Raw genomic sequence first — 27,255 nt, 5'->3', positions numbered from 1 at the left:
TGCCATTGTTCATTTCCCTCTCATTCACTTGTCTTTTCTGTTTGATTCTGAGGGTATGAAAGGGGGTTATCTGCCATATCTAATTTGGTTGCTTCCATGACCATGTGAAGTAGCCCTCATCGTTGAACTTCAACCCGAGGGACCGGAAACAACCAAATTGCTATTGCTAAACATGACAGTCAAAATGATTAAACATGTTTTAAGGTTGGTTTTACACTGTTACTAAGTCTTCATACCCTACTGCTTTCCAACCTAGCCCCCAGGTATGGCCTATATAAGGTTCAGGCTGTTCAGCTTGTGAGCAGTTCAGGCATTGTATCAGGTGCATGCAAGCAACTGAGGCAAGTGAGCAGGGCTTAGCATGTACTGCCACGAGACTGTCGTGCAACTTTTGGGTAAGATTTTTGTGCCTTGGTAAGGCACGTTGTTCGTTTTTATAATTAAGTGGTTGGTTTAGCCTGTTAGTGATTAAGTTTATACACATTGCAATCGCACAAACATGGTGTAAATATATGATGGGTTTACTCATTGCCTCTACCGTTATACTTATATATGAGCTACCCCAATTGGAAAACAACCTCAGAAGCGAACTATATCCAAACTAATTTTAAACAACTTTAATAAATCCGAACCTTATCTTATCCTAAATCTAACTTTATTAAGATAAAGTATAAATCATAACTTAAGGATAAAGTTAATTTAAGTATGACGATAATGTTAAAGTAGATGGTGAGAGAATCAGAGAAAGGAGGACAAGAACAAGAATAAACACCCCAACGCCCAAATTCACTCTCACAATGACCTGGAGACCGCAATTGAGGTAACTCATCCAAATCAAGCCCAATTTTCTGTGTGTGAGCTTGTTTTTCAAATTGGGCGTCCTTCAATTAGGCATTAGACCAAAAAGGGCAGGTTTCATCACTCTATTTTGACCATTCTTAATTTTTCTTAAAATATTTTTTGCAATTGTGTCATAATAATGCCGTTTTATAAAAGAGACAACAAAATTGAGTTTTAACCAAGAGAAATGATATGTCTACAATATTTTTACAACAAATCTTAAGTGGTAGGTTGTTATTGTTAGGGCAAAAAAATAATCTTAGTATTAGTTTCAAATTTGAACCAATAACAACTAACCACTTGTGATTTGTTGTAAAAATGTTGTAGACGTAGCATCTCTCTTTAACTAAATATACGACCGTCTAACCGAGTAAGAATTATTCTATTTTATAAGAGCATGAAATTGTCCTCATTTTAACTATTCATGAACAAAAATCGGACTTGAATTAAGTAAAATATCGCGAAATTGAGAAAGCTACCCGACTTACAATTTATTCCATGAAAAGTCAAAAGTTACGTAATTTTCTTTGGGAAATATACTGAAATTCCATTATAAAAAAAAAAAAAAAAATGACGCAACTTCCTTGAAAAATTATTCCTAAAATACATTTTTGGATCTTTCCCAAGATAAGTATCATAATCCATTTAAAGGGTGCATTAAATTGATTGAAGAAATACTTGATTTTCATGAATTGCGTGTCATTAATTTCATTGGGTCCAATTGTTTTCAAAATAATTCCCATATATGACTATAGTGAATGCAAACAATTAAAATTAGACACATATAATACCAAAGAGCCATGCATGGTGACACATGTTCTCTACATTAAGCCCACACATTTCCTTGAGCATCTACAACCATATGGTTCTCTATAAAAGGAGGAAAGACCATTTGGAAAATAGGATGTTCTCCACCATCACTCTCTCACTTTCTCCTCCTTTTTAATTCTCTTAGAGCTCTAACCCTTTGAGGGAGACTTTTCGGAACACTCTCTTAAACACTTCCAGGTACTCCCTTTGACTTGGCTGAGGTACATTAGGGAAATGACTCCCTTTGACCAAGGAGACTTCCTGGAGCACTTTCTCATACACTCTCAAGTACTCCCTCTGACTTGGCTGAGGTGCATTAGGCTAAGGACTCCCTTTGACACTCCAAATTCTACACTCTTTGATCCTATTAGGTACACACTCTAACCCTTTTAGGTAACTTCTATCGAGGACACCCTTCAAATGACTCAACATGTACTTAATTTCAGCAGAGTCTTTTTCAAATAAGAAATTTATTGTAGGAAAGTCAACACAATCGTATTTTTACCCACTACAATTTTTATCAAGATACATGTAATTTATTGAAAAGTATTAATTACAAAACATGTCAAGATTTTATCATGGATAAAATAATCTATCGCACAAGGTCAGCAAATTATGTCATATACCCGTATTAAAAAAATAAATAGATTCAATTATGCATGAACTAATGCCTCACCACCATAGTCTAAAGATGATTTTTCTCATCATTAACATCAAAAAAGAAGAAGAAGAAGAAGAAGAAGAAGAAGAAGATGATGATGATGATGATGATGATTTTCAAATACGCATTTGTGAGTTTCACCATAGTCTATAAAGGACTTTCAAAGGACAATAATTATGCAACAGTTATGTTCATTGCAAATTCTTTTTTCTCATCAAAAGGCAAGTCCAAGGGACCATGTTTTTACAAAATCCCATAGTCTAAAGATGATTTTCAAATAGGCATTTGGGAGTTTCACCATATATAAAGGACTTTCAAAGGACAATAATTATGCAAAAGTTATGCTCATTGCAAATTCTTTTTTTCTCATCAAAAGGCAATTCCAAGGGACCGTGTTTTCACAAAATCCAAATACAAATTTATGAAACCATTTGTAACCATCACATTCTTCATTCAATTATACGCAATCATTTGTTCGATTAACAAATTTCAAATCATTTGTGTTTGAAAAGTATTGACAAAATTATTAGAGTATCCATAGAGTAAGACGGGGAAAAAAAAAAAGGAAAAAATCCAAATTTTAAAGCAAAATCAAACTTGAGCTAACTAAAGAGAAAACAAGATTCTACTTTATTCAAACAAAAAACTAAAGGAAAAAAAAAATTTATAAATAGAAAGGAAGAAATACACCAGATTCTACTTTCCCCAAACGACTTGAATTTGCTTCAAAATTACTGCTAAAGAAGAATCGTTTCACACAATCCTACAATCTTAAATCAATCCCACACACGCATAAGATTTCTTCAAATTAAAAAATAATAATAATTATTATTATTATAAGGAACTCTAGGGAGCTTAGGGAGGACGATTTGATAATAACATCATGAACTACATGTGTTGAGTTTGGTTTTAAAGCTGGTCCAATACTGGAGTCTATTGAGTATTGGTCGGTTCTGGAAGCACTCTGAAGCTCAAGTCAAGTCAATTGCTTTTCTTAGAGAGAGAGACCACAAAAGAGAGCCCAAAACCAACTGGTCTTCCCTCTTTTTATAGAGAAATTTGTGGTTATAGGTGGATAGAGAATTGTGTGATTGTAGTTGTTTTATTGTGAGTGAAACCCCCCACAATAATAATAATCTTAAACAGACCAATTATGTCAAAGTAAAAAAGAAAAATGGTCTAATATGCATTTAAGGCACACATTAATCATTTATTTTATGAATTTTTTATGAAAATTTGAAAAAACCAACAAAAAAGTTAATCACTTTTTCATTTTTTTAATAAAAAATTTCTTAAAATAGTTTACTAATGTATGCCCTAACCCCTAAGAACACACGTTAGTAAAACGCAAATAAAAAATAGAAAAAAAGGGATGATAGCTGAGCAAACAAAGACTGGAACAAAGCAAGAAAGCTTGAATTTGCCGACGTTGGCACTGGGCATGAAAAAAAGACAGAAGACAGCAAGTGTCCAATTTGGGATTCCCGGAGGTGGACAAATCATTGGCTTCTCTTATAGCCAAAAGCCTTTCGGTATGAAGAATTATGTCATCACTATGAACAATAAAGATTTTATTTTATTTTTTTGAAAAGATGAACAATAAAGATTTAAATGTTTATTGTTCATTTTGTTAGTAATCCAGTAGTTAAATGTATGGTGGCGTTCACTCATATAATGTTAGGTGTCCGAAGATTTCTAACAAAAATTAACAACATGACCGATGTGAAAAAAGAATCATACATAAAGGGTCAAAATAAAAATGTTGCAATATAAATAGCCAAAAAAAAAAAGAACCAAAAAAAAAAAAATCCTTAAGCATAAATGGTCAAAATATATGAGTTAATTTATTGCTATATGTGGGGGCTAATTAATTAGGAAATATTGTTAAGGCAGTATTAACTGGGCCTATGGCCCAATTCGAGGACGTTAGACCATCTGAAGAGGTCCAAATAAGATTATGAGGGGAACAAAATGAAGAGAGGAGTAGAGACAATATGAGATAGGTCCAATAATCATTCGAGAACAAAAACCCTCTCGGCAACATGTGTCCGAGGTCGATTTGAGTGTCATATCATCACGGACTTGCTTCGGAGTTACATCATCACTAAGGGTTAGACGTCGGCCAAGGGATAAGAAAGGAGAAGGACAAGAAATATCTTCAAAAAGCTGCTACCTCCACATTAAATGACTCCCAACTAATTCTCTGGCCGCATTAATGTGGAAGTGACACCTGAACAGTGATCAAGCAGCCTTACAGCTACTAGTTGATGGTTCTGGGAAGTGCTAGATGGGATAAGAACAAGTACCTTGAATCTAACCTACACGTGTGTGGTAGGGACAACACCAAAGCTGGGATATATAACATAGAAAGACATACGAAAGGGAGAGGGGGAAAAAAAATCAAAAATCAGGACTGGAACTCTTGTACAATTTTATTATTCAACAAATCCATAGGATACAAATTACTAGAGCTATTCCGATGATAGATTTTCTAGTCTTACTTGTAACTACTTGTATCTAACAGTCTTGAACCGTTAAATCTAATCGTTTTTCTTTTAGAATAGGTCTAGTTCTTCTATCCATGCTCTACAAATTTATTGTTTGGGCCGCTGGAGTTTGAGTCCAATCCATTTTTGGGACCAATCCAATTTCAGTCCTTACACTATATATATATATAAATTAGAAAATAACATGACTGGAGAAAATTACCACCAAACTAATTAAATGTTATTTACTATTCAATCCATAAATTTATTTTTTATTTAAATATTTAATTGATGACATAATTATTAAATTTTATCCTCTGGAAATTTTGCAAACATGAATGATATAATAAGAAAATGTAATATAATGATAAATTTATCAAAATTCTCATCTAATGGAAAGAAATTGAGTGAAGTTGTAACCATTAATTACAACCATGTTTGAGCGAAGTTGTAACCATTCTTTTAAAATTAAAGATAATGTTATAGTGTGTGTGTGTATATATATATATATATATATAGAAGTAGGATCAAAATTGTATAATTTTGAAGAATTTTTCAGCTGAAAGAATTCAAATTCTACAGCTACCGAACCTGAACTCCTCAAGCAACAAATTATCCAGCACCTATCATTTAACCAGTTTCGTAAGGCAAGAATTTGCACTTATTCTATCCACTTTACAAACTAAATTACAACAAAACGCAAGAAAGCCTTTCGGTATCTAGAATTATGTCATCACGATGTAATGAAAACAATAGACATCTACAAACATCATGTATTATAAACATAATATATATGTTAAGTGCACATTCTCTTTGTATCTTATTTATGGGTGTTCGACAAAACAAAGCAGAGAAGCCTAAGTGGCTGAGATAATGCAAATGCACTTTAAAGAGTTCCATGGTATCATATTGCACTGATGCTACATATAGATAGTAAAACTCCTTCATGCTGAGACAGGAAGCTCTCAGGCCCCACGGCCCATGGCCTGCTCCACTGGAGGAATCATAACCAAGAATGGTTGAGCATTGAACGCAGGATGAGGCATCCTACGACGGATCTCACGACCTTCCTGACAAAGAGAACATTGGTGGCAGAAGACATGAGTCACAAAGTCACATGCAGACTCACATTGTTCACGCTGCACCTCATCCTCTACAAAGCTTCCGCAGCACCCACATGTACCATGAAGTGCCTCACAGCTGCCCTGTTTATCATTTAAAATGAATACATGAATCAAAAGCTCTCCATATATATATACAAGTAACAATAATTTATTAATAAAATAGATTATTAATGCTCATGATGATGAGCACACATTACCTAAAAGAATTATGCACAAAATTTGAGAGAATATGTGAAATCTAGAAGGGAGTTACAATTTTCAAGACCGCACACATGAGATCAATCAAACCGTGCACAAATCAAGAAAAACTCCAACTTGGGCTCTCCTTTATAATTCTTATTGTTATTGTTTTATCAATGAGAATACAATTATAATTCAAATAGCTTACGTAAAATAAGGAGAAGCAAAACTACAAAGCCCAAGGATAAAAATGTTGAGAATTGTACACAAACTAACTTTTATTGAAGTGCATGAAAGAACACGACTGAGAGGCATTGTCCATCAAATTTATTAACATTATCAATGTTGATTTTATTGTTTTCTTTTACCAACCAAGCTATGTAGCACCTTTGATCCAAGAACATTCAGAGAGATATTTACCTAGCTATGAAAAAATACATTGATATCCAATGATTCTGTGCATGCGTGTGCGTATATATTTGATGGAAAAACAGAGTATTTATCTAAATAGGTTCTGTAAGACAGCCCACGCAAGTTGATGTAGATCAAATATAGAAAATAATCAGACTATATGTAACACCCAAATCTGTGTAGCACTAGGCCCTGATCACCACAAGAAAATACCAATGAAGGCAGTTGCTTACATCCTAATATGCTAAAAAATGTGTCAATGACAAGACATATACTCTATAAAAACCATATACAAAGAGAGTATTAATCCCAACTCCAACATAAAATGCAATGGACTAACCCAAATTTTAGAAAACATCATAATCCCCCCAAAAAATGTGCTGGAAATTTTTCAAAAAGAATTGCTTCATTAATGACTTAACGAATTCAGTAACCATAACCTGCTAATGAATTCTGAATTCCCTAATAGCAAACTATAAATGATATATAGAACTATCTGCATCTCTGAATCATTAATAATTTCAGCTTAAACAACCAGGTTTAAGTTGAGATGATTTAAGTCTAATGATAAGTAACCAATATTACACTAACCAAAAATATATATATATATATATATATATATATAAAAGTAACCAACATTACATAATTAAAAGGACACCTTTTGATATTACTTTCCATCTATTAAACATATGACTACCTAAAATAATAGCTTTTTGAAAATTCAGAAACCATATGTTGCTAAAACAATTCTGAAATCATTAATAGCAAACTACAAAATGATATTAAGAACCAGATGCAAGTCTAAATTGTTATAATTTCAGCTTACATAACTAGGTTTGTATTGAAACTGATTTAAAATACCGATTGGAATTGAAATTTTTTTTTCCCCCAATGACGCATTGATACCATTTTCATAGAAATAAGTGATATTTATCAGAACTTTAAGAAAGATAGAAAACTCAAACGAGAGACAACGATTGATACCATGCATCTCATAAGAATATACAATAACTGTCATTGCTCACCTCAAAGGCAGACCAAGACTGCCACTGCTCATATCAGGGATTTTATTTTTTTGTTTTTAGAGAGAGAGAGAGAGAGAGAAACTTGCCTCTAGATTGAACCTCCTACGAATAGCAGTACGGCTATTATATGAAAAACACGGCGCAAGGCAGTTCCAACCAAAAACAATTTTTCCAATCAAATATAGAGCAGTGTAGGTTGAGCAGTGATTAGCAAAAGTCCCAGGATTAGATCCAAGTCTCTCGGCATTGCTTCCATACAGCACGCAAGGAGCAAAACTTCCAAGAACACCTACCCCAACATCATATCGTTAAAGAAAGAAAGGAAAAGAATAATTGTTGAAAAAAATGGCAGTTGAAAAACATATCAATTTACAAAGAAAACCTCATAATCCAAAACTGTTGACATTCCCAAAGCATCGAAAGATTAAATTGCAACATAGTACCAGGTTCAGAATTTTGTCAAACAACAATCAAGATCAACTCATGTAATGTATTATTAACAGGATTGCAAGCTTTCTCATTTATCCCTACAATTAATCCAGGAATGTCCAATTCTTCATGTTCTTTTCAAAAATGGGATTTCCTAAAGAATCAAACACAAAGAGAAAAGATATAATCCGAAGTCCGAGCTTGATTTCTTATCCTTATAACATATAAAAGAAGAAAGGATTATAACCAAAAAAAAAAACTGTCCAAGCAAAAATTACGATCGTTGACTCCACAACACTGATTCAAATCCGATTGCATTAAAAAAGAAAGCATTATAAATTTGTTTTTAAATTATAATTTGCCAATATTTTAGCTTCAAAATACATAATATTTGTCCGTTGAATTACATATTCCATCCATAAATTCAAACATTTTATAAAAGAGATAGTTATTGATCCGCAATGAACATGAAAATTTTGCAAGTATGGAAGACATAACTGGTATTTGTTAAAATTAAGAAAGAGAGACTTACAAACTTCAAGATCGCTGCTACAGAACTCGTCGTTGCGACCGAGGCAACAGCAGAGGCTGGAGTTCCATTGAGAACGGCCCATGGGCTCGCCAACGACGCTGCCGCCGTGCCTTAACGGAAGCCCATCGGCGGTCCAAGCGTACCCGCCGACAAATCCGACTGCCGGAGCCGGAGCTTTCGCATCAGTCTCAACCTTATCAGACTTTTTAGTCTCAACCTTATCAGACTTATTAGTCTCAACTAGCTTGGTGGTTTTCTTTCCATCTTCTTGTTGTTCTTGCTTAGCCAAGAGAGGGCTAGATTCCTCGTGATTATCGTTCTTGTTCAAGTCCTGAGCAGCAGAAGCCATTGGATCTGGACTGTCCCTCGAAATTGATTTCACGGAGAGAGAGAGAGAGAGGGGTTGATTTTGATTTAAAACCTTAGGATTTGGATTTTTTTTTTTTTTTCTTTAATAATCAAACGTTTGAAGGATTTGATTTGAAACAAACAAAAAAAGAAAGAGACAGGTGAGAAATCGTCAAAGGTAAGAGGGTTCCGAGAACAAAACAAAGCATTGCATTGCATTTGCTTTGTTTCTAATTCTTCGGTAGGTCCCGGAGACTCTCAGCAAACAGCGTAAACCGCGTACGTGTCAGTCACGCATTAGTTACCTCTCTGGGACGTACCTCCTCTTAAGTCTTTTGACTCCCAAACAAGCTGTGACAGATATTTTTCTTTTTAGTAAATAATACTAATATAAATATTAGAATAAAATAGTAATACCAGTGACAGAGTCCAAACATGTTTTAAGCGAAAAATTACCTCTGAATTTAATGAGTGGATCTGGTTACACCTAATGAGCGAGTAAGGCTTGGGCGTTTCGTGCACCATACCTAAATTTGAGTCCTGTTGTATACAGATTTTTATTGGTGGGCATCCTAGGTGAGAGTTGACCCTCCCACACGTCGGTTAATCCTAGCGGCACCCTGTCCGGGGGTGTAATATAACCATAAATCTCCCCATTTTATTTTACCAAAAAAAATAATAGAGTATCATTTTTCGTGTTCCGAGAGGAATTCAAATCCTTTAGATTTCCTAGAGTACTCTACCAGTAGATTTCTTTAAATCCTAACTACTCTTTTATGATTTAAAAGTCTAAATTCTGACATGTCAATATTTCATTAACAATACTCTTAAAATAATAAAATAATGTTGCAAACAAAATAATTAAGAGTATTATTAGTGGAATGTTGACATGGCAGAATCTAGATTCTTAAATCATAAAAGAATGGTTAAGATTAAAAGAAATCTATTTGGTAAAGTACTCTAAGAAATTTACAAGATCTGAATCAATTCCAGGAGGAAAATTATTATGTATTTCTGGAATACCATAAATGTGTACACCCTCCTCTCACATGAATGGTGAGTCCCACAATAAATTTATTGTGGGACTCACCATTCATGTGAGAGGAGGGTGTACACATTTATGGTACTCCGAAAGTACACAATAATTTCCCAACTAAGAATTACTCTAAGAATATAGTGAAATAGCGCTCTCTTCTCTCACATTTATGGTATATCCAACTACAAATATAATAAGTGGATCTTACCATAAATGTGAGAAAAGAGAGAATTATTTAATGTGATCCGAAAATACCTAAAAATTACTTATTTTAAAACAAACATTTTTCTTTATAAAATTGTCTTTTTCAATTTGGTGGAGAAGTTAACCAGGCTATTCCTATCCTGTGCATGTGATGATGTGAATCTTGTAGGATTCACAGTAATGATGAATGGTTCTATTAAGAGGGAAAAAAAAATTGGTTAATAAATTTTGGCATTCATGATATTTTAGCTTTTTTTCTTCTTTTGTTTAATAAATAGCTTTTTGTCTTTACCCATTATGAAAACTGTAATCTATATTTTCTGTTTAAGAGTTGATAGTATTAGAGGTGTAGGTGGAGTTGGAGCCTTAAAAATAAAACTCCACCAAAAAAAACATATAGGTAATTAAAGGCTGTGTATGTATATAGGAAAAAAGTTTAGTTATAAAATTAGTTATAGCCTAACTTTCTCAATAAAATAAATATTGTTACATACTTGAAAATCTAACCATTGAATTGTGTATTCTTTATGTTCTTAATATACATGTCAAATTTTGTGTCCATCAGATATTATTTATTATATGATCTAGAAGTTTATATTTTATGTATAATTTTAAACTACAAAAACTTGTAATTCAAACAATTTATTGATGACATATTTATTGATCTTGAATTTTCTAAAAATTTTGCAAGTATAGAGAAAATAAGAAGAAAATGTAGTCTAATGGTGGATTTGTAAAAATTAACCTTCAATAAAAAGATATTAAGTAAACTTATAACCTTAGGTTACAACTAATTTTGTAACTAAACTTTGTCCATATATATATAAGAAGAAAATAATTGATATTTAAAACTAATAATAAAGAATAATTGAACATTTCAAAAATATAAAAAATCTATTGTCCAAAAAAATGATTTTATAGGTTGTCTTTTTTACCGTGATCAATCCGCGGTAGAGTATTATAAAATAGTGTCTTTTGAGAACAAGATTTAGAGACGCAACTTTTGTGCCACTATTTTGTTGTAGTTACAAATTTTGAGTAGTAATATATTTATATATATATATATATATATATATATACAAGTTCATACATAAATTGTCCACCACTCATGATCAACGACTTCAGCTAATTATAAAAAATATGTAATCCTAAATGAATTGATCTTTAATAAGCTAAATTGATATTGTGGGGACTGGCCCAAAATAACAGGTTGGGCCTTGGACCCATCCGAGGACCCCAGCCCATCCGAGGAGTCAACGTGATTCAAGCAATCCATATTCAAACGTCACTGGGAACAAAGACAACATGTCCGAGGAGGAATTTCTCCTCGGACACTGAAAATCCGGAGCGAAAGTGCATCCCAGCCACCGAATCCCCTCTCCTAAATACGTGAAAAGGAAGGAAACACGAAATATTTAAGCAAAAACTGCCACCGCCACATTGAATGCACTACAACTACTCTCCTAGCCATATTAATGTGAAGAGGACCCCTGAACAGTGCTACCTTGGCTATCGCTACTCACAAGGAACTGAGAAGGGTGTCTGATGGGACAGATGCTCAAGTAAGGGTTTAGATGATCGACAAGTGTAAAGCCCAGATGATAAGAAAAGACCTATATAATGTGTAGAAGTCCTCGTAAGAAAGGGGGGATGAAAAAGTAAAAAGAAAAATACTGTTGCATGCAAAGGAATCCTGCTGCACTAACCTACATCCGTAAATTATATTTTACCCCTATCATTTTGGATGATTTTTGAACACAATGGCTTTTGTTCTTGTTCATGTATTCTCCCAACCCATGCAATATTCTGTTTAACTTACTTAAACATAGTTCTTAAATCCACACTCTATAAGAATTCATTGTGTTGGGCTTTTTGGACCAAGACTTGAACAACAAGAACTGGGCCACCAAATTGTTCCCCTACAGATATGTTCCTTTTGTTTCCCAGTTAATATTTTCAACAATTAACAACCTGAATCAATAAACTCAGAAATCAATATTTATTTTTAGCTGTAACAGGAATTTAGTGTAATGTTATTGGTGTCTTTTGACAAGCCCAAGCTGAGCATTAGGAATATACTTGGTAAACAAGTCTTTCTTTTTTCTTTTTCTTTTTTTAAAAAAATTTTAACCTATGACGTCCACTATTGATGATAGCTCTTTATTATCAAATTAAGAAATCAGTCAATTTTTAGTATAGACAAAGATTGAATCTCGGATCTCTTATTCAAATATTAAAAATTTTACTAGTTAGGCTAACTAAAACCCAATTTTTTTTCTTTTTTTTTTTTATAACAAAACCAAAGTAAACAAGTCTAATTGGGTGAGCTTGAGTATGATTCAATTGGGTATGTATTGAATTGGTTTCGGATTTAAAATGAGTCCAATTTAAGGGGGTTACAAAACTGCTATGATCTTTTCTCAATTTTGACCAGTCAAATCAATGTAATATGACCATTTTTTTCCCATGTACAAAAATCTATATATCTATATCGTATAATTTATAATAGCTTAGAAGATAAGGTTGCATTAAGTAACTACTCTCGCTAATTATTAAATTGATTATATATTTTTTGTTAGGATATATATCCTCAGTTAAGGGATAATAGTAACAACAGTTTAATTTAAGTAAAACTTTAAAGAAATACTATTTTCACAACATTTTCACAAAAAATTATAAGTGGCAGGTTGTTACTGGTCGCTATTGTTGAGGCAAAATAGTAATCTTTGTGGTAAGTTCAAATTTGAACCAATAATAATTAACCACCTATAATTTGTTATAAAAATATTGTAGATGTAGCACTTTTCAAAACTTTATTATCTAAATTTACTATATAATAAAAGGTGAGCTTAGAAGTCGTGGTTGCACTAAATAACTATTCTCACTATTCTTTAAAAAAAATGGCTACTCTCACTAGTCACTATTTGTAAATTAATTTTATATTTTTGTTAAAATATATTTCTTTAATTAAGGGATAATATTTAACAACTGTTTGATTTAGGTAAAAGTTTATCGTTTAAATTTCAATAAATTTAAATTCTATTCAAACTAAAAGGCTATTATAAAAAATTTCTAAACTTAAATCTCACACACAACTCACGTTTTCTTTCTTAAATAAATAAATAAATAAAACCTTTTAACTAAGGGATAAGATTTAACAATAATTTAATTTAAATTCTATTCAAACTAAAAGTCTATTATCAAAATTTTCTTTTGTTTTTTGTTTTTCCCTCAAGTTTCATGATTTAACAATAATTTAAAACAAATTTAAATTATATTAAAAAAGGTCTATTACAAAATGTGGGGGTGAAAGGCCAGGGAGCCTATATCTATGTATATGTTGGGCCAAGGGTCCAATCCGAGGAAGAACCCCTCCTCGGCTAGGCAAGGCCGAGGACAAAGGGAATGGTCTGCCATTAAGAGCAACACTTCGGACCATTCCATAGAAGAGGATAAGTATTAAGAAAGAACAAGACAAAGGAAGGCATGAAAATATCTAAGAGAAAGCTGCTATTGTCACTTTAAATGCTCTGCAACTAATTGAACCATACTTTTTTGCCTTTACAACCATTCCCAAAGACTTTAGGAAGGGGCTGATGGGACAAATATCAGCACTATCAATCTAAATCTATACGTGGATGGTGGAAATGAAAGGAAGATAGGATAAAATAGAGGAGAAGGGAAAAAAGAGGAGGAGCCCGGAGCAACCTGGGTGCTAGACTTGTAACAAAGTATTAAGAGCAATATTTAAGAATCAACCTCCTCGGATAAAATCCGAGAACGTTTTTCCCTAGTAAACTTTTGTTATCTTTCTTTCTTTCTTTATCATCAAAACCTATTGGTCGATCATCTAATTTGCAAAAGTCCAGGTTTCCAACCCATTCTCTACAAATTTATTGTTTGGAACTTTTTTGGGCTTAAGTCCGTATCTCTGTTATGCTAGAAGCTCAAAACAAGGACCTTACATAAAAAATTTATAAACTTAAATCTTACACAACCCACATTTTTGTCTTTGTTTTTTTGTTTTTCCTCAAGTTGTGTCTTATTAAATTAATATTTTATTAGGATATTAAGTTACAAAGCTCTTGACTAAGGGATAAGATTTAATAATAATTTAATTTAGATAAATCTTTATCAACTAAGTTTTAAAAAATTTAAATTCTACTCCAACTAAAAGTCTATTATCAAAATTTTCAAAACTTATATATATTTAGCCATTGCTTTTCAATACAATCCTTCTTAACCAATAAGTCATCCTTATAATTAAAGTCTATAATTTATGTTTTAATCTAATAAACTCATCTTACTTATCGTTCTTTGTTTTTGAATTTGCGTGCATGACATTAAGCCAAAGGAAGTTTACTATAAAAAAGCATAACAATGGACTCCCATTTAAGTTATTGGTTCTCTTATATAAGGTTTTATTTATTTTTTTATATTCTCGATTTTTGAACTCTTTTGTGTATGTTTTGATTTTTGGTTTCGGCTATTGTATTTAATTTGTGAGTGTGTTGATTTTTTCAATTAGACCATAACTAGAATATATATATATATATATATATATTGAAGAACTATTTTGTTTATTATTTTTTGTACTGGTTATGGCATAGATTAAAAATAACACAAATGGGAATTGATCAAAATTATTTTGTATCTCATATTAAGAAATGAACACAAAGCACACAGAGAATTATAAATATATTTTTTTTTAAAAAAAGGATAAATACTGATAAAATCTAAACTCTAAAAAATATAACTTAAAGTAAATTTTGTTATTAAAATTATTTACTTATTTTATAATTTTTATTATTATATGTAAGGACACGATTCGTAACGAACCGTAACAGTGTTGGGTTCGCACGTAAAAAGGCCCAAACAATATCATTTGTAGAGCGTGGGTTTGAAAGGCTAGGCCTTGGTCACCAGGCGGTGGGTTTTTCGTGGTGTTCATACATGGTTAAGTTGTCTTCACCCCTGGAGTCTTTCTCCTGGAGGTGGGCTGGGAGGCTCTGGTTTTTTGGTCATTTTTCCCAGCCCTCTCTCTAGATTACTTACTTTTCCTTTTATACTAGCTTGCATTCACTGTCCTTCGTCCACGTGTAGGGTCAACCTTTCCAAGACTGATACTTGTCCCATCAATCCATACCCAAAGTCGTTGGGGGTGGTTGTAAAAGCCGAAGAATACGGCTCTGTCAGGTGCAGAGTATTGAATGGTAGTAAAGGCAGCTTTCCCTGGATATTTTAGATTTTCTTTCAAGCTTAGTCCTATACCGTTTTTGCCCCTCTTTCCGGTGGGACTTTGGGTCTGCCGAGAATTGAACTGTCCTCGGCTGTATCCCAAGGCTATCTTGTGTTTTATATTATTGAGCTTGGGCCATAGCCTTCCTCGGCTTGGGCCTTTGGACTCCCCACAGGTAAATGGGTCTGGCCCAAAAATTATTGGGCCCCACAATAGCCCCTCAAAACCCTGCTGTCCAACCCCTTGGTTGGAAAGGGGGGTTTTGGTAATACCGAGCCTTTATCATGGCTCATTTAATTCAGCCTTTCATTGATGTTGGCGGTTCTCCACCTGCCCAGGAAATGTACCGGTCTACGAGATGTTCCTCTTAATTTATTCACGACGCACTCATGCCGTTTGGCTATCCAAAGTGTGTCTTTAATAGTTTCCTTTTACGAGATCTTTCAGATTTAACAGTTATTGATGGTGTGGGGAAGCGGAACGGGCATATTCTTGTTTGCAGATTTCCTTGGAGATCTGAACATATTAAGTACCTTCCGCTTCGCCCCTCATATAAAAAGAAAAGGCGAGAGTTGTTTCTCCCATACATGAACCCCTTTAATACCCCAAAAATCTGAAACCCTTAGACTCCTCCCAGAGTTTACTTTTACCCTCTGGTTATACCTTAAATGGTGATACGTTCACCATAGTAATAAGCAATGAAGGAACCATACCCCTCCCAAAAACACCATGTTCTAATAAAACTCGAAATGGCTCGGTCAGGGCAGGGATGGCGGAGACTCAAGATTTGTCTCACTTTCCTTTCAGCCAAAATCCGAAGTAGGGACTCGTCACGTTGAACTTTCGGCGTGACTGAGCCGAGGACACCCATTATCAGTACCAACCGCTCTCTCATGAGCATATCTAACATGACACCAGTGTGTTAGGAGTCAGGACTGAGGCAGGGACTAAGTGCCCCTCCTTCTTCCTCTCTTCGTTCACTGGTGCCTCCTTTTGCCTCTCTTTCTTCTTCTTTCCACCACCAGATCCATCATGGTGCTTTTCCTTCTCCCTCTTTTACTCCTTTTTCTTTCTTTTCATCTCTTCCCTCTTCTTCTCCTCCTCCTTTTCATTCATCTCCTCCATCTTCTTCTGAAGAAGGTCCTTCTCTCAATATGGGCGCTACTGAGGCAGAGTTTGGAAGGACTTCGGAGACGAGTTTAAAAAGATATCTGACTGTTTATTTATCTGTATTGCTTTTTTTTTATTATTATTGTTTTGGCAATCCACCTTTTGTATAGGCTTGTTTAAACCCCTCTTTGTACGTTGTAATACATCTTTATATTAGTAAAAATTGTTATCACTTTACATCACATGTTCTATCTCTATATTTCCGAAATGATAACGCAATGAATAGACATACAATCTTGTGAATTCCTTTTATTTTTAAACCGTGGCTGACGTCTAGGACCAAAGTCCCAGTCAATAAAAAGATCTTGCTCCGTATTTATAAAAACAGTCCAGCTTAATAATACTGAATCGAACAAGTGATACTTAGGGCTGAAACTCCCATTAGGCAGGAAAAGAAAAGACATTATGATGAGCTTACTGAGTCGGCCTGAAACAATACCGCCGACCTTAAAGTACAATACTTAGGGCCATAATCCCTTATCAAAGAGAAAGGCGCTATTATGAATTTGCGAGTGCTGTTCGGCACAATAATATAGCATTTGAATCAATGACACCTAGGGCCAAAATACTTGCTAAGAAAAAGATATCACCATAACTTTAATAGAGTTGTTTGGCACAACAATGCCGACCTGTGAAAAACGATACTTACCCCAAAACTAGCTGAGATGATAACTGAATGCTCGATGCGGTGTAGAAAGTAACCATCCGAAGACATATCACCCGCAAAATGAACAGCCCCCCTAGGCTACTGAATAGTGGGGCGTTTCACCATCTTCTTAACACTCTTATTGGCATTAACCTTTTACAGTATTTGAGCCGAGGATTGAGTAACTTAGAATTTTTATTAAGTAGCCAACCTTACGAAACTCAATCTTTTTCTCATCCAAGTAGTTGGTTTCCCCATAGGTTTGAGTCCGAGGACCATACAATACCTTGGTTCTGTCCAAAACTCAGTTTTCTCATCCAAGTAGTTGGTTTCCCCATAGGTTTGAGTCTGAGGACCATACAATACCTTGATTCTGTCCAAAACTCAGTTTTCTCATCCAAGTAGTTGGTTTCCCCATAGGTTTGAGTCCGAGGACCATGCAATACCTTGGTTCTGTCCAAAACTCAGTTTTCTCATCCAAGTAGTTGGTTTCCCCATAGTCTTGAGTCCGAGGACCATGCAATACCTTGGTTCTGTCCAAAACTCAGTTTTCTCATCCAAGTAGTTGGTTTCCCCATAGGCTTGAGTTCGAGGACCATGCAATGCCTTGGTTCTGTCCAAAACTCAGTTTTCTCTTTGCGTGGGACCTTGGCTTTAGGGGAGTTAACTCCTCGGCCAAGCCCCTAGAATTATCCGTGCGATTAACGCTACCAAGCGTAGCCCCTAGTCAAGAAGCATAGCCCCTAGCGGAACCTTAGACTAAAACTCTATAACCAGTTGCTATAAATGACAAAGGAACTCTCTCGACCTACCGCCTATGCCAACACACAAGCCTTTCCCACAGACAGCGCCAATTGTAAGGACACGATTCGTAACGAACCGTAACAGTGTTGGGTTCGCACGTAAAAAGGCCCAAACAATATCATTTGTAGAGCGTGGGTTTGAAAGGCTAGGCCTTGGTCACCAGGCGGTGGGTTTTTCGTGGTGTTCATACATGGTTAAGTTGTCTTCACCCCTGGAGTCTTTCTCCTGGAGGTGGGCTGGGAGGCTTTGGTTTTTTGGCCATTTTTCCCAGCCCTCTCTCTAGATTACTTACTTTTCCTTTTATACTAGCCTGCGTTCACTGTCCTTCGTCCACGTGTAGGGTCAACCTTTTCAAGACTGATACTTGTCCCATCAATTCATACCCAAAGTCGTTGGGGGTGGTTGTAAAAGCCGAAGAATACGGCTCTGTCAGGTGCAGAGTATTGAATGGTAGTAAAGGCAGCTTTCCCTGGATATTTTAGATTTTCTTTCAAGCTTAGTCCTATACCGTTTTTGCCCCTCTTTCAGGTGGGACTTTGGGTCTGCCGAAAACTGAACTGTCCTCGGCTGTATCCCAAGGCTATCTTGTGCTTTATATTATTGAGTTTGGGCCATAGCCCTCCTCGGCTTGGGCCTTTGGACTCCCTACAGGTAAATGGGCCTGGCCTATAAATTATTGGGCCCCACATTATATATTTAATAATATAGTTTTGATTATTTTAAAAATTTTGAGCTTACATATGAATTTTCATCAAGTTGTGTATTGCAAAGAAATAATACAAGTATATAATTAAAGCCAAAATTGAGAGAAAATCCAATTAGATTCTAAATTGGATTCCAATTGTTGTATAATTTTGCGTCATGTGTCCATCAAAGTTTTTTTAATTTTTGTTCTAGGTGAGTCAATGTTGTAAAAAAGACACATAGTCTAATATAAGTAAACTATCAAAAACCCAATAAACCAAAAAAAAAAAAAAGAAAAAAAAATAGTAAACTCGTGTGTATTTCTAAACAAAAAACAAAAAATTAAAACTCATGTATATATCTATGGGTAACTCTTACACTATGTCTAATTTGAATCCATATATGTGTATAATTGTGATTGTTTTTAATTGTACTGCGCATATGCACAGGTTATACACTAGTGAATAAATGATGAGTCTGTTCAAGTTTTGTTCATTTTTTTTTTTTTGTTAAGCATGCTTGAGTTTGTTCACAAGCTACTTAATTTATTCTTTTATGATATATAATAAGCATCACGAGTAAAATTTTCCATCCCTTCAAAATGGTTTCAATTATGAACTGATAAAAATTAGATTCACCAATAAACTATTGTAGGAACCAAGTATAAGACTTCTGGGCCTTAGATCACTTGGGCTCACAATTTATTTGTAGTGGGCTTGAGGATTTCCTACTATGGGTCGTTCTCGGCAGAGAGACTCAAAACAACACTCAGTTGATACTCTCTCACTTGACTGTTTTCTCTCAATTTTTCTGAACCCCTTCTTCTCCCAACTTTCTTCTATTTATAGCTAAGGTTAGTGGGGAGATTATAATTACAGTCACCGTTAGTGCTACTGAAGGTCCAATATTATCTGGTTAAAGTGGATGTTTAGGTGAGAGGGCGGTGCAGCATTTATGGTCTTGGAACTTGGTTCCATCTTGACCAATTATGTTCGGCAACTCAGTTCCCCGTGCATATCACATTTTCCCGAGCACGGCTCATATACTTGCCCGGTAACGTTTAACCGATCACCTCTTGGAATTCAATACCCAAAACTTATTTGTACATTAAGGAAGTTTCAAGAAGGGCACAGGGTAACTGGGCCTTTCTGCTGGGCCTGTGCCCAAGGCCGGTATGGGCCTGGGCCTATGGCCTGTATGGGCCTGAGATCTCGGTGCCGTACAATAGCCCCCCCTTGATTCATACTCGGTTGCCGAGAAGAATTAAGGAGCTGTTTGGGCCTTTTGACCTCGGGAATCTTATAGCCTGGGACTCATGACTGACTTCTCATTAATATGCATCTCAAAAAACGCGCCGTTTCGCGGCTCCAGGCACAGTCGCCATTATTGCATGACGGTTCGTGAACCGAAGCGGCGCACGAATCGGTTACGTTTGGCATTCGTTGGGCCGCTCGTAAATCGTGCCCATTTATTGCTTGATTAAACGTTTCTTCTTCCCCCATTTCTTTTTGGCTCTATAAATAGTCCCCCTCTGAACATCATTTCATTTTTCCTTCGCCTCTGATTTTTTGTGCTTACTCTCTACCGACCACATTTCTGTGCGCTTACTCGCTTGCCCAGTGTTCTTTTCATCCTTAGAACCCAAAGTAAGTCTTTCTTCCCCTTCCTGTTTCTTCAGCTTTATTTCTTTAAGTTCCCTTTTGTAGTTTTAGGCGTTGTAGATGGGTTACTCTTACCTTCTAGAATCCCCGGTTGCTTTGGCCACCTTTAGGAGTAAATTTAATGTTCCCGATGATGTGGATGTGGCTTACTGCCATGAGAGTGATATTGAACTCCACTGAGGGCGGGGTACAGCCTTTTTTCCTTTAATGTCAATTTTAGAAGGTGGGGTCAGGTTTCCCGTGGATCCCTTCTTGATAAACACACTCACTTACTACGGGCTGTGTCCTGACCAGCTTCCCCCCAACTTTTACCGGGTAGTTAGCTGTGTCAGTAAGTTGAACCACACCTTTAACTTACAGTTAAACCACCATGATATTAACCAAATGTATAGCCTCTGTGGGAACAGAACCGCCAACTATTACCTAAAGACAAGAGATACTCGGGTACGGCTGATATCATGCCTGCCTGACTCGAACAGGAACTCCGCCGGGGAGTTCGTTAGGGTGCGCGGCAACTGGTTTGCCGGGGACGTCCCTTGCCCCCTTTCACGGCGTGAAGTGGGTTCGTACCATCCCCTTGCTATAATTGCTTTCCTCCACTTCTTCTTTTCTTCTTATTGAAGTAAATTTTTATTGTTAGAGACTAATGTGTCACTTGCTCTTTTGCAGACGGCAAAGTGTTTGTTCAGGACCTCAGAGCCGTCCACACCAAGGATTTAAACTTCATCCTCCGTTTCGAGATATACATGCATTGGGACGGACAACTCCGGGCCTCGCACTTGATCCTTGGAGTGGAGCCGGTTTATTCTACCTGGCAGCCTTTCAAGCAGGCACTGTTAGTTGACAGCCCCCTGCTATCATATATAGACGTCCGGTACGTAAACTTTTTGCCGCCGACACTTACAACAGGGGAGGCAAGGGAATTTGGTCGGCGGTTCACTTGCTCGGACGAGCTAGCTCCTTTGCGAGACGAGTCCGCGGAACGGGTATCTCGACGCCTCAGAGAGATAGCCCACGAAGCCATATAGCAAGAAGACCAAGTCCAAGAGCAGCCCAATCCCGAGAATCCAGCCGCCAAGCCTCAACAACAGGTGATTGAAGCGGCTGCCTTGCTAGCTGAAGCTATCCAACCTCGTGGAAAGATGGTATCAAGGAAGGTCATGACAATAGACCGGTTCGTGCCCGGTGCCCGGCAACCCAATCAGCCCCCACCTTCTCAGGGTTGGGGTCAAGTGCCTCAGCCTCCACCCCCTTCGCAGGCCGGTCGGGCTCGTAAGAAACAGAAAGTTACCGATCAACCTTCCACGGGCCCGGGAGATGCCGCTGTCCAGACTCCTCCCCGACCAACAGGAGGAATTGTTATCCGTGAGCCGTCAACCGAAGCTGGCACGGGGGTGGCGTCCTCCTCTCAGGTGGCTCCAGCGTGGAAGCCAAAGTTCCTGTTGGACAGCAAGCCACTGCCCTCAACCGCCTGTGTTCGGATGTGGGAGAAGGGCAAGGGCGGCCGTATTGCCCAAACTTTGGCTGAAGGTCTTCTTCTTCCTGAGGACATGCATGCCTTTAAGGAGGGATCAGAGGAGTCTGTGGGGCGCCGGTTAGAGTGGCACGCCATTGCGGTAATTACTTTGTTTATTTGTTTTCTTTACATACCTTCATTTCTGCTTCTTTATTAATTTTTGTGCTTGCTAGGCTGCCCAACTGGCTCATATAGTAGCCAGCCAGACACGGGATCTCGCCGAGGAGGTCCAGCGCGAAAAGGGAGCGCGGGAGTCGGCAGCTAAAACGGCGAAGGAAAAACTGAAAGCTGCTGAGTCGGCCGAGAAAAAGGCTGCTATCGCGGAGAAGAACCGGGCATTGGCCAAAAAAAGGTGTGCGGACCTCCTGGAAAAACAGAATGAGACGGAGGTCAAGTTAGCTGAAGCCATCAGCCTTAACACTGCCAACGCCGAGGAGATAGCCGACCTCAGGGCAGCCTTGGCGGCCGCGGAGCAAAAGTGGTATGACGTAGGTTTCGCTGATTCCGAAAATTCTGCCGAGCCGGTGGTGGCTCAGGCTCGAAATATGGGTTTTGAGGCCGGGTGGTTTGCCGCTCTCCAGGCAATGGGAGCTCCCGAAGATTCGCATCTGAGAGACCCCGGCCAAATTCCATATCCGAGCCCTGTACCCGCCGCCCAAGAAGCCCCGGTTGCTATTGACGAGGAGGAGACGGCCAGTATGAGGGAGCTGGTTGAACAAATTGATGCTCACGCCGAGCCCGAGGAAATGGAAGCCACCAGCATCCCGACCGTGCAGGAGCTTCTCGGTGAAGACTCGCCTTTCCCCCAGACCGTCCAACAGGAAGTGACCCCGCCGACCCAACCTCCCAGCTGATTTTACTTTTATTTACTATCTTATTTTTAATTTGTTGGTTTTATTTGCCTACGTCACCGGGATGTGGTGACCGAACAATTGCCTTTATTTATTTAATCGGTAGATCGTTTTCTTTTTCCGTTTCAATCTGCTGAATGAATTTATATCTATTTGTATGTTTTGCTTGAATCATGCCAGCGCTCTAGCTGCTTAATGGAATGATACCCCCAAAACCTGTTGTGCGGTGCTTTGGGGAATTCGAGAGCGCTAATGGACTTAGCATTTGTAAAGGGTTAGGTTTCATCATGCTTGGTGATTTTAGTTTAACCGAGAATCATGTTTTCATCCTTAGAGCATTTAATTATAAGATTTGAACCTGTTCGGTGATTTTAGTTTAACCGAGAATCAGGTTTTCGTCCTTAGAGCATTTAATTATAAGATTTAAACTTATTCGGTGATTTTAGTTTAACCGAGAATCAGGTTTTCGTCCTTAGAGCATTTAACTTCAAAGTTTTCACCTGCTCGGCGATTTTGATCAAGCCGAGTGTCAGGTTTCTGTCCTTAGAGATTTATTTGTAAGGTTTCCACCTGCTCGGCGATTTTGATCGAGCCGAGGGTCAGGTTTCTGTCCTTAGAGATTTATTTTTAAGGTTTCCACCTGCTCGGCGATTCTGATCGAGCCGGGGGTCAGGTTTCTGTCCTTAGAGATTTATTTGTAAGGTTTCCACCTACTCGGCGATTTTGATCGAGCCGGGGGTCAGGTTTCTGTCCTTAGAGATTTATTTGTAAGGTTTCCACCTGCTCGGCGATTTTGATCGAGTCGGGGGTCAGGTTTCTGTCCTTAGAACTTTATTTGTCATTCTCTTGGTGTGCGGTTACGAAGTCAAAACAGCATATACAAATAAGTTCATCATGCTCTTAATTTCAACGAAATACAAGTTCTGGCTTACACGATTGATCATGCGTAGAATTTCTTCAAGTTGTTGGCGTTCCATGGTCGGGGAAGCGGCCTCTCATCAAGGTCTTCCATGTAGTAGGCCCCTGCACCCGCGATGGCTGTGACTCTGTATGGCCCCTCCCAGGTTTGAGCAAGCTTCCCTGTAGCCATGTCTCGCATGTTCCCCACAACCTTCCTTAGCACTAGTTCCCCGGCACTGAATTCCCTCCCCTTTACATTTCGGTTGTATCTTTGGGCCAGCTTCTGTTGATACTCGGCGAGCCGTACGGTCGCGGCCTCCCTGCATTCTTCTAGCCAATCCAAATGCTCCATCATCAGGTCGTCGTTCTGGACGGGGTCAAACCGGGCGACCCGTGCACTGCATAAGCTCACCTCGGTTGGTATCACTGCCTCTGCTCCGTATGTCAGAGAAAACGGGGTTTCCCCCGTGGATCTCCTGGGGGTCGTGCGGTAAGCCCACAATACATTGGGTAGCTCTTCTGCCCATCTTCCTTTCGCCTCATCCAACCTTCTCTTGAGCCCGTTCAAAATAGTCTTGTTTACTGCTTCAGCTTGGCCGTTGCTTTGTGGGTATGCCGGGGTTGAATACTTGTTCCTGATGCCGAGCTCGCTGCAGAAGGTCCGAAAAGTGTTGCTGTCGAACTGTAGCCCATTGTCTGTTACTAGCGAATTTGGCACCTCAAACCTTGTAACTATGTTTTTCCATATAAACTTTTTCACGTCAGTATCCCGGATATTAGCCAAGGCTTCAGCTTCAGCCCACTTTGTGAAGTAATCTACAGCCACCAATACAAAACGGCGGTTCCTCGTTGCTCGGGGGAATGGCCCGAGGATGTCAAGCCCCCACTGTGCGAATGGCCACGGGCTGCTGACAGGATTTAGACATCCTGCAGGCTGATGGATCATTGGGGCGTGCTTTTGACACTGTTCGTAGCTCCGAACGTATTCAGTAGCATCCTTCTGTATCTGTGGCCACCAAAACCCCTGGGTCATCACTTTGTGTGCTAAAGACCGTCCCCCAGCATATCCGCCACACACTCCCTCGTGCAGCTCGGTCAGAAGCTCTTTGACTTTTTCGGGATGTAGGCACAAGAGGTAAGGGCCTGCGAAGGACCTTCGGTACAATTTTTCGTCCGAAGAGAGCCAGTACCGGGGAGCCACCCGGCGAATCTTGTTGGCCTCGGCTTCATCCTCTGGAACTTTATCTTCGGAAAGAAAGTCTATGATCGGGTTCATCCAACACGGACCAGCCACTGCTACCTGCGCGACCTCTACTCCGGCTTGGTCGGGAACACTCTTCACATGGATGCTTGGCTCCTTTATAAGTTCTATCGTGACAAGCCGCGGCGTGTCCTCGGTGGCCGACGAGGCTAACGTGGCAAGGGAGTCAGTGTGCTTGTTTTGTGACCGAGCTACCTGGGATATCTTTACCGTTCCAAACTGACCGATAATCTGCTTTGCCATAGTTAGATAAGCTTTCATTCGAGGGTCTCGAGCCTCGAAGTCCCCAGTGATCTGATAAACAACCAGCCGGGAGTCCGAGTAAATCTCTACATTCTTTGCGCCCAGATGCAATACGGTCCTCATCCCGGCCAGTAGGGCCTCATACTCGGCTTTATTGTTTGAGGCTTTGAATCCCAATCTAAAGGAGTGTTCCAGTTGTATACCCTCGGGGGTGATTATGACAATACCAGCCCCGGTCCCCATAGCATTTGATGCGCCGTCCACAAATACCCTCCACGGGTGAATTTCTGCTCTACAGATTACCTTGCCTTCGTTCTTGGGTGTGAATTCTGCGATGAAATCCGCGAGAACCTGTCCCTTCACCGAGCTTCTAGGTCGGTATCTTATGTCAAACGATCCCAACCGAGTCCCCCATTTGGCAATTCGACCTGTGAAGTCAGATCTCTTTAACAGTGACTGCAATGGATACTCAGTGAGGACGAACACCGTGTGTGCCCGGAAGTAATGTGGCAACTTCCTCGTGGCGTGCACCAGGGCTAAAACTAACTTCTCAAGAGGCAAGTACCTTGTCTCGGCATCTACTAAGGTTTTGCTTACGTAATACACTGGCATTTGTACTCCCTGGTCCCTTAGCAAGACAGCACTTACGGCATGTTCGGTGACTGCAAGGTACATAAACAAATCCTCCCCGGGCTCCGGGGCTGTCAACCTCGGCGCTTTTGCCAAGTATTCCTTTAGCTCTTGAAAAGCCTCATCACATCTCTCGTCCCATCGAAACCCCTTCCACTTCTTCAGAAGTTGATAAAACGGCCGGCAGCGATCGGCAAACTTGGAGATAAATCGATTCAGGGTGGCTAACATTCCAGTGAGCACTTGCACCTCTTTAGGATTGCTTGGTGGTTTGAGGCGGTTCACGGCCTCTATTTGGTCGGGGTTAGCTTCTATTCCCGTAGATATCAGATATCCCAGGAACTTACCAGCCCCCACTCTGAAAGTGCACTTCTCAGCATTCAGGCGCAATTTGTGCCGACGTAGTATCTCAAATACTCCCCGGAGGTCTTCGGTGTGCTGTGACTCAATTCTGATTTTTACCACCATGTCGTCAATATAAACTTCAACCGTGCATCCAATTTCTCTCGGAACATTCTCGTCATCATTCGCTGATACGTGGCTCCCGCGTTCTTCAATCCAAACGGCATGACCTCGTAGTGATAGTTTGCATTCGGGGAAATAAATGCTGTCTTTTCTCGGTCCTCGGGCGCCAAGGCAATCTGGTGGTAGCCTTGGAAGGCGTCTAGGAAGCTCATCCTCGGGTGCCCATATGTTGCATCTACTAGCTGATCAATCTTGGGCATTGGGAATGGATCCTTGGGACATGCCTTGTTCAAGTCTGTGAAGTCCACACAAACTCTCCATTTACCGTTCTTCTTCTTCACCACGACAGTGTTTGCCAACCATTTCGGGAAGAATATCTCCTTTATAACTCCGGCCTCCTTCAGCCGCTGGACCTCCAGGTTTACTGCATCGACGTGTTCTTTTGACGCTCTTCTCGGTTTCTGCTTCTTCGGGGGGAATAATGGATCCACGTTGAGTCTGTGGACAATGAACTCGGGATCTACGCCGGGCACTTCATACGGGCTCCATGCGAAAACATCTACGTTCTGCAACAGGAACAACAACATCTCTACCCTTTCCCGGTCATTCATGCTTGTACCTATCTGGAAGTATCTGTCAGTATCTGGAAGAATTCTTACCTTCAACACCTCCTCGGCAACGTCCGCCCCAGTTTCCCCCTGGGGTTTCTGTAATTGCTATGAAGACTCTTTCTCGGCATGCTCGGCTTGACCAAGCTGTTCCCTTTCCCATCTGACCGCGGCGACAAGGCACTGCCTCGCCACTTGTTGGTTCCCCCTTACCTCGGCAACTCCATACTCGGTAGAAAATTTTACTTTCACGTGGAGGGTGGACGGAACAGCCTCCATGGCGTGAATCCACGGCCTCCCCAGGATTGCGGTGTATGGTGAGAATGATCGGACTACTATGAATGTAACTATAACTCCCTTGCCTTCCATGTCCACTGGGAGAGAGATTTGCCCCTCGGGAATTACAACTCTCCCGTCAAACGAGACCAACGGCGTGTCATACTTCGCCAAATCCTGGGTCTTTAACCCGAGCCCTTCAAAGAGGTCCGGGT

At 38.9% G+C, this 27,255-nt stretch overlaps 2 protein-coding genes across 2 annotated transcripts; both read right to left on the bottom strand.

Moving 5' to 3' along the window:
* Positions 1-5,538: 5,538 nt before the first annotated feature.
* Positions 5,539-9,044, bottom strand: LOC115987146 (cell number regulator 8-like). The gene is made up of 3 exons (XM_031110620.1): positions 8,499-9,044; positions 7,624-7,826; positions 5,539-6,002 (listed from the first exon to the last, which is right to left on the bottom strand). Exons 1-3 carry the CDS (start codon positions 8,845-8,847, stop codon positions 5,763-5,765), a joined length of 792 nt encoding a protein of 263 aa, XP_030966480.1. The 5' UTR covers positions 8,848-9,044; the 3' UTR covers positions 5,539-5,762.
* A 14,553-nt stretch (positions 9,045-23,597) lies between these two features.
* Positions 23,598-25,922, bottom strand: LOC115985026. The gene is made up of 2 exons (XM_031108003.1): positions 25,465-25,922; positions 23,598-23,877 (listed from the first exon to the last, which is right to left on the bottom strand). The coding sequence occupies exons 1-2, from the start codon at positions 25,920-25,922 to the stop codon at positions 23,598-23,600; spliced, it is 738 nt and encodes a 245-aa protein (XP_030963863.1).
* Positions 25,923-27,255: the final 1,333 nt, after the last annotated feature.

This window comes from Quercus lobata, chromosome 4 (genome assembly GCF_001633185.2).
Source record: "Quercus lobata isolate SW786 chromosome 4, ValleyOak3.0 Primary Assembly, whole genome shotgun sequence".
Classification (NCBI taxonomy): Eukaryota; Viridiplantae; Streptophyta; class Magnoliopsida; order Fagales; family Fagaceae; genus Quercus; species Quercus lobata.
The sequence above is the reverse complement of the archived record's forward strand: the minus strand, read 5'-3'. Positions and strand labels throughout refer to the sequence as shown.

Coding starts and splice junctions, on each gene's coding strand:
- LOC115987146 (XM_031110620.1), bottom strand. CDS start 8,847: ATGGCTTCTGCTGCTCAGGACTTGAACAAGAACGATAATCACGAGGAA. Junction 7,827..8,498: donor TAGCAGCGATCTTGAAGTTT/GTAAGTCTCTCT, acceptor ATGTTGGGGTAG/GTGTTCTTGGAAGTTTTGCT. Junction 6,003..7,623: donor GTAGGAGGTTCAATCTAGAG/GCAAGTTTCTCT, acceptor AATGATAAACAG/GGCAGCTGTGAGGCACTTCA.
- LOC115985026 (XM_031108003.1), bottom strand. CDS start 25,922: ATGTTAGCCACCCTGAATCGATTTATCTCCAAGTTTGCCGATCGCTGC. Junction 23,878..25,464: donor ATTGCCAAATGGGGGACTCG/GTTGGGATCGTT, acceptor AGAAGAATGCAG/GGAGGCCGCGACCGTACGGC.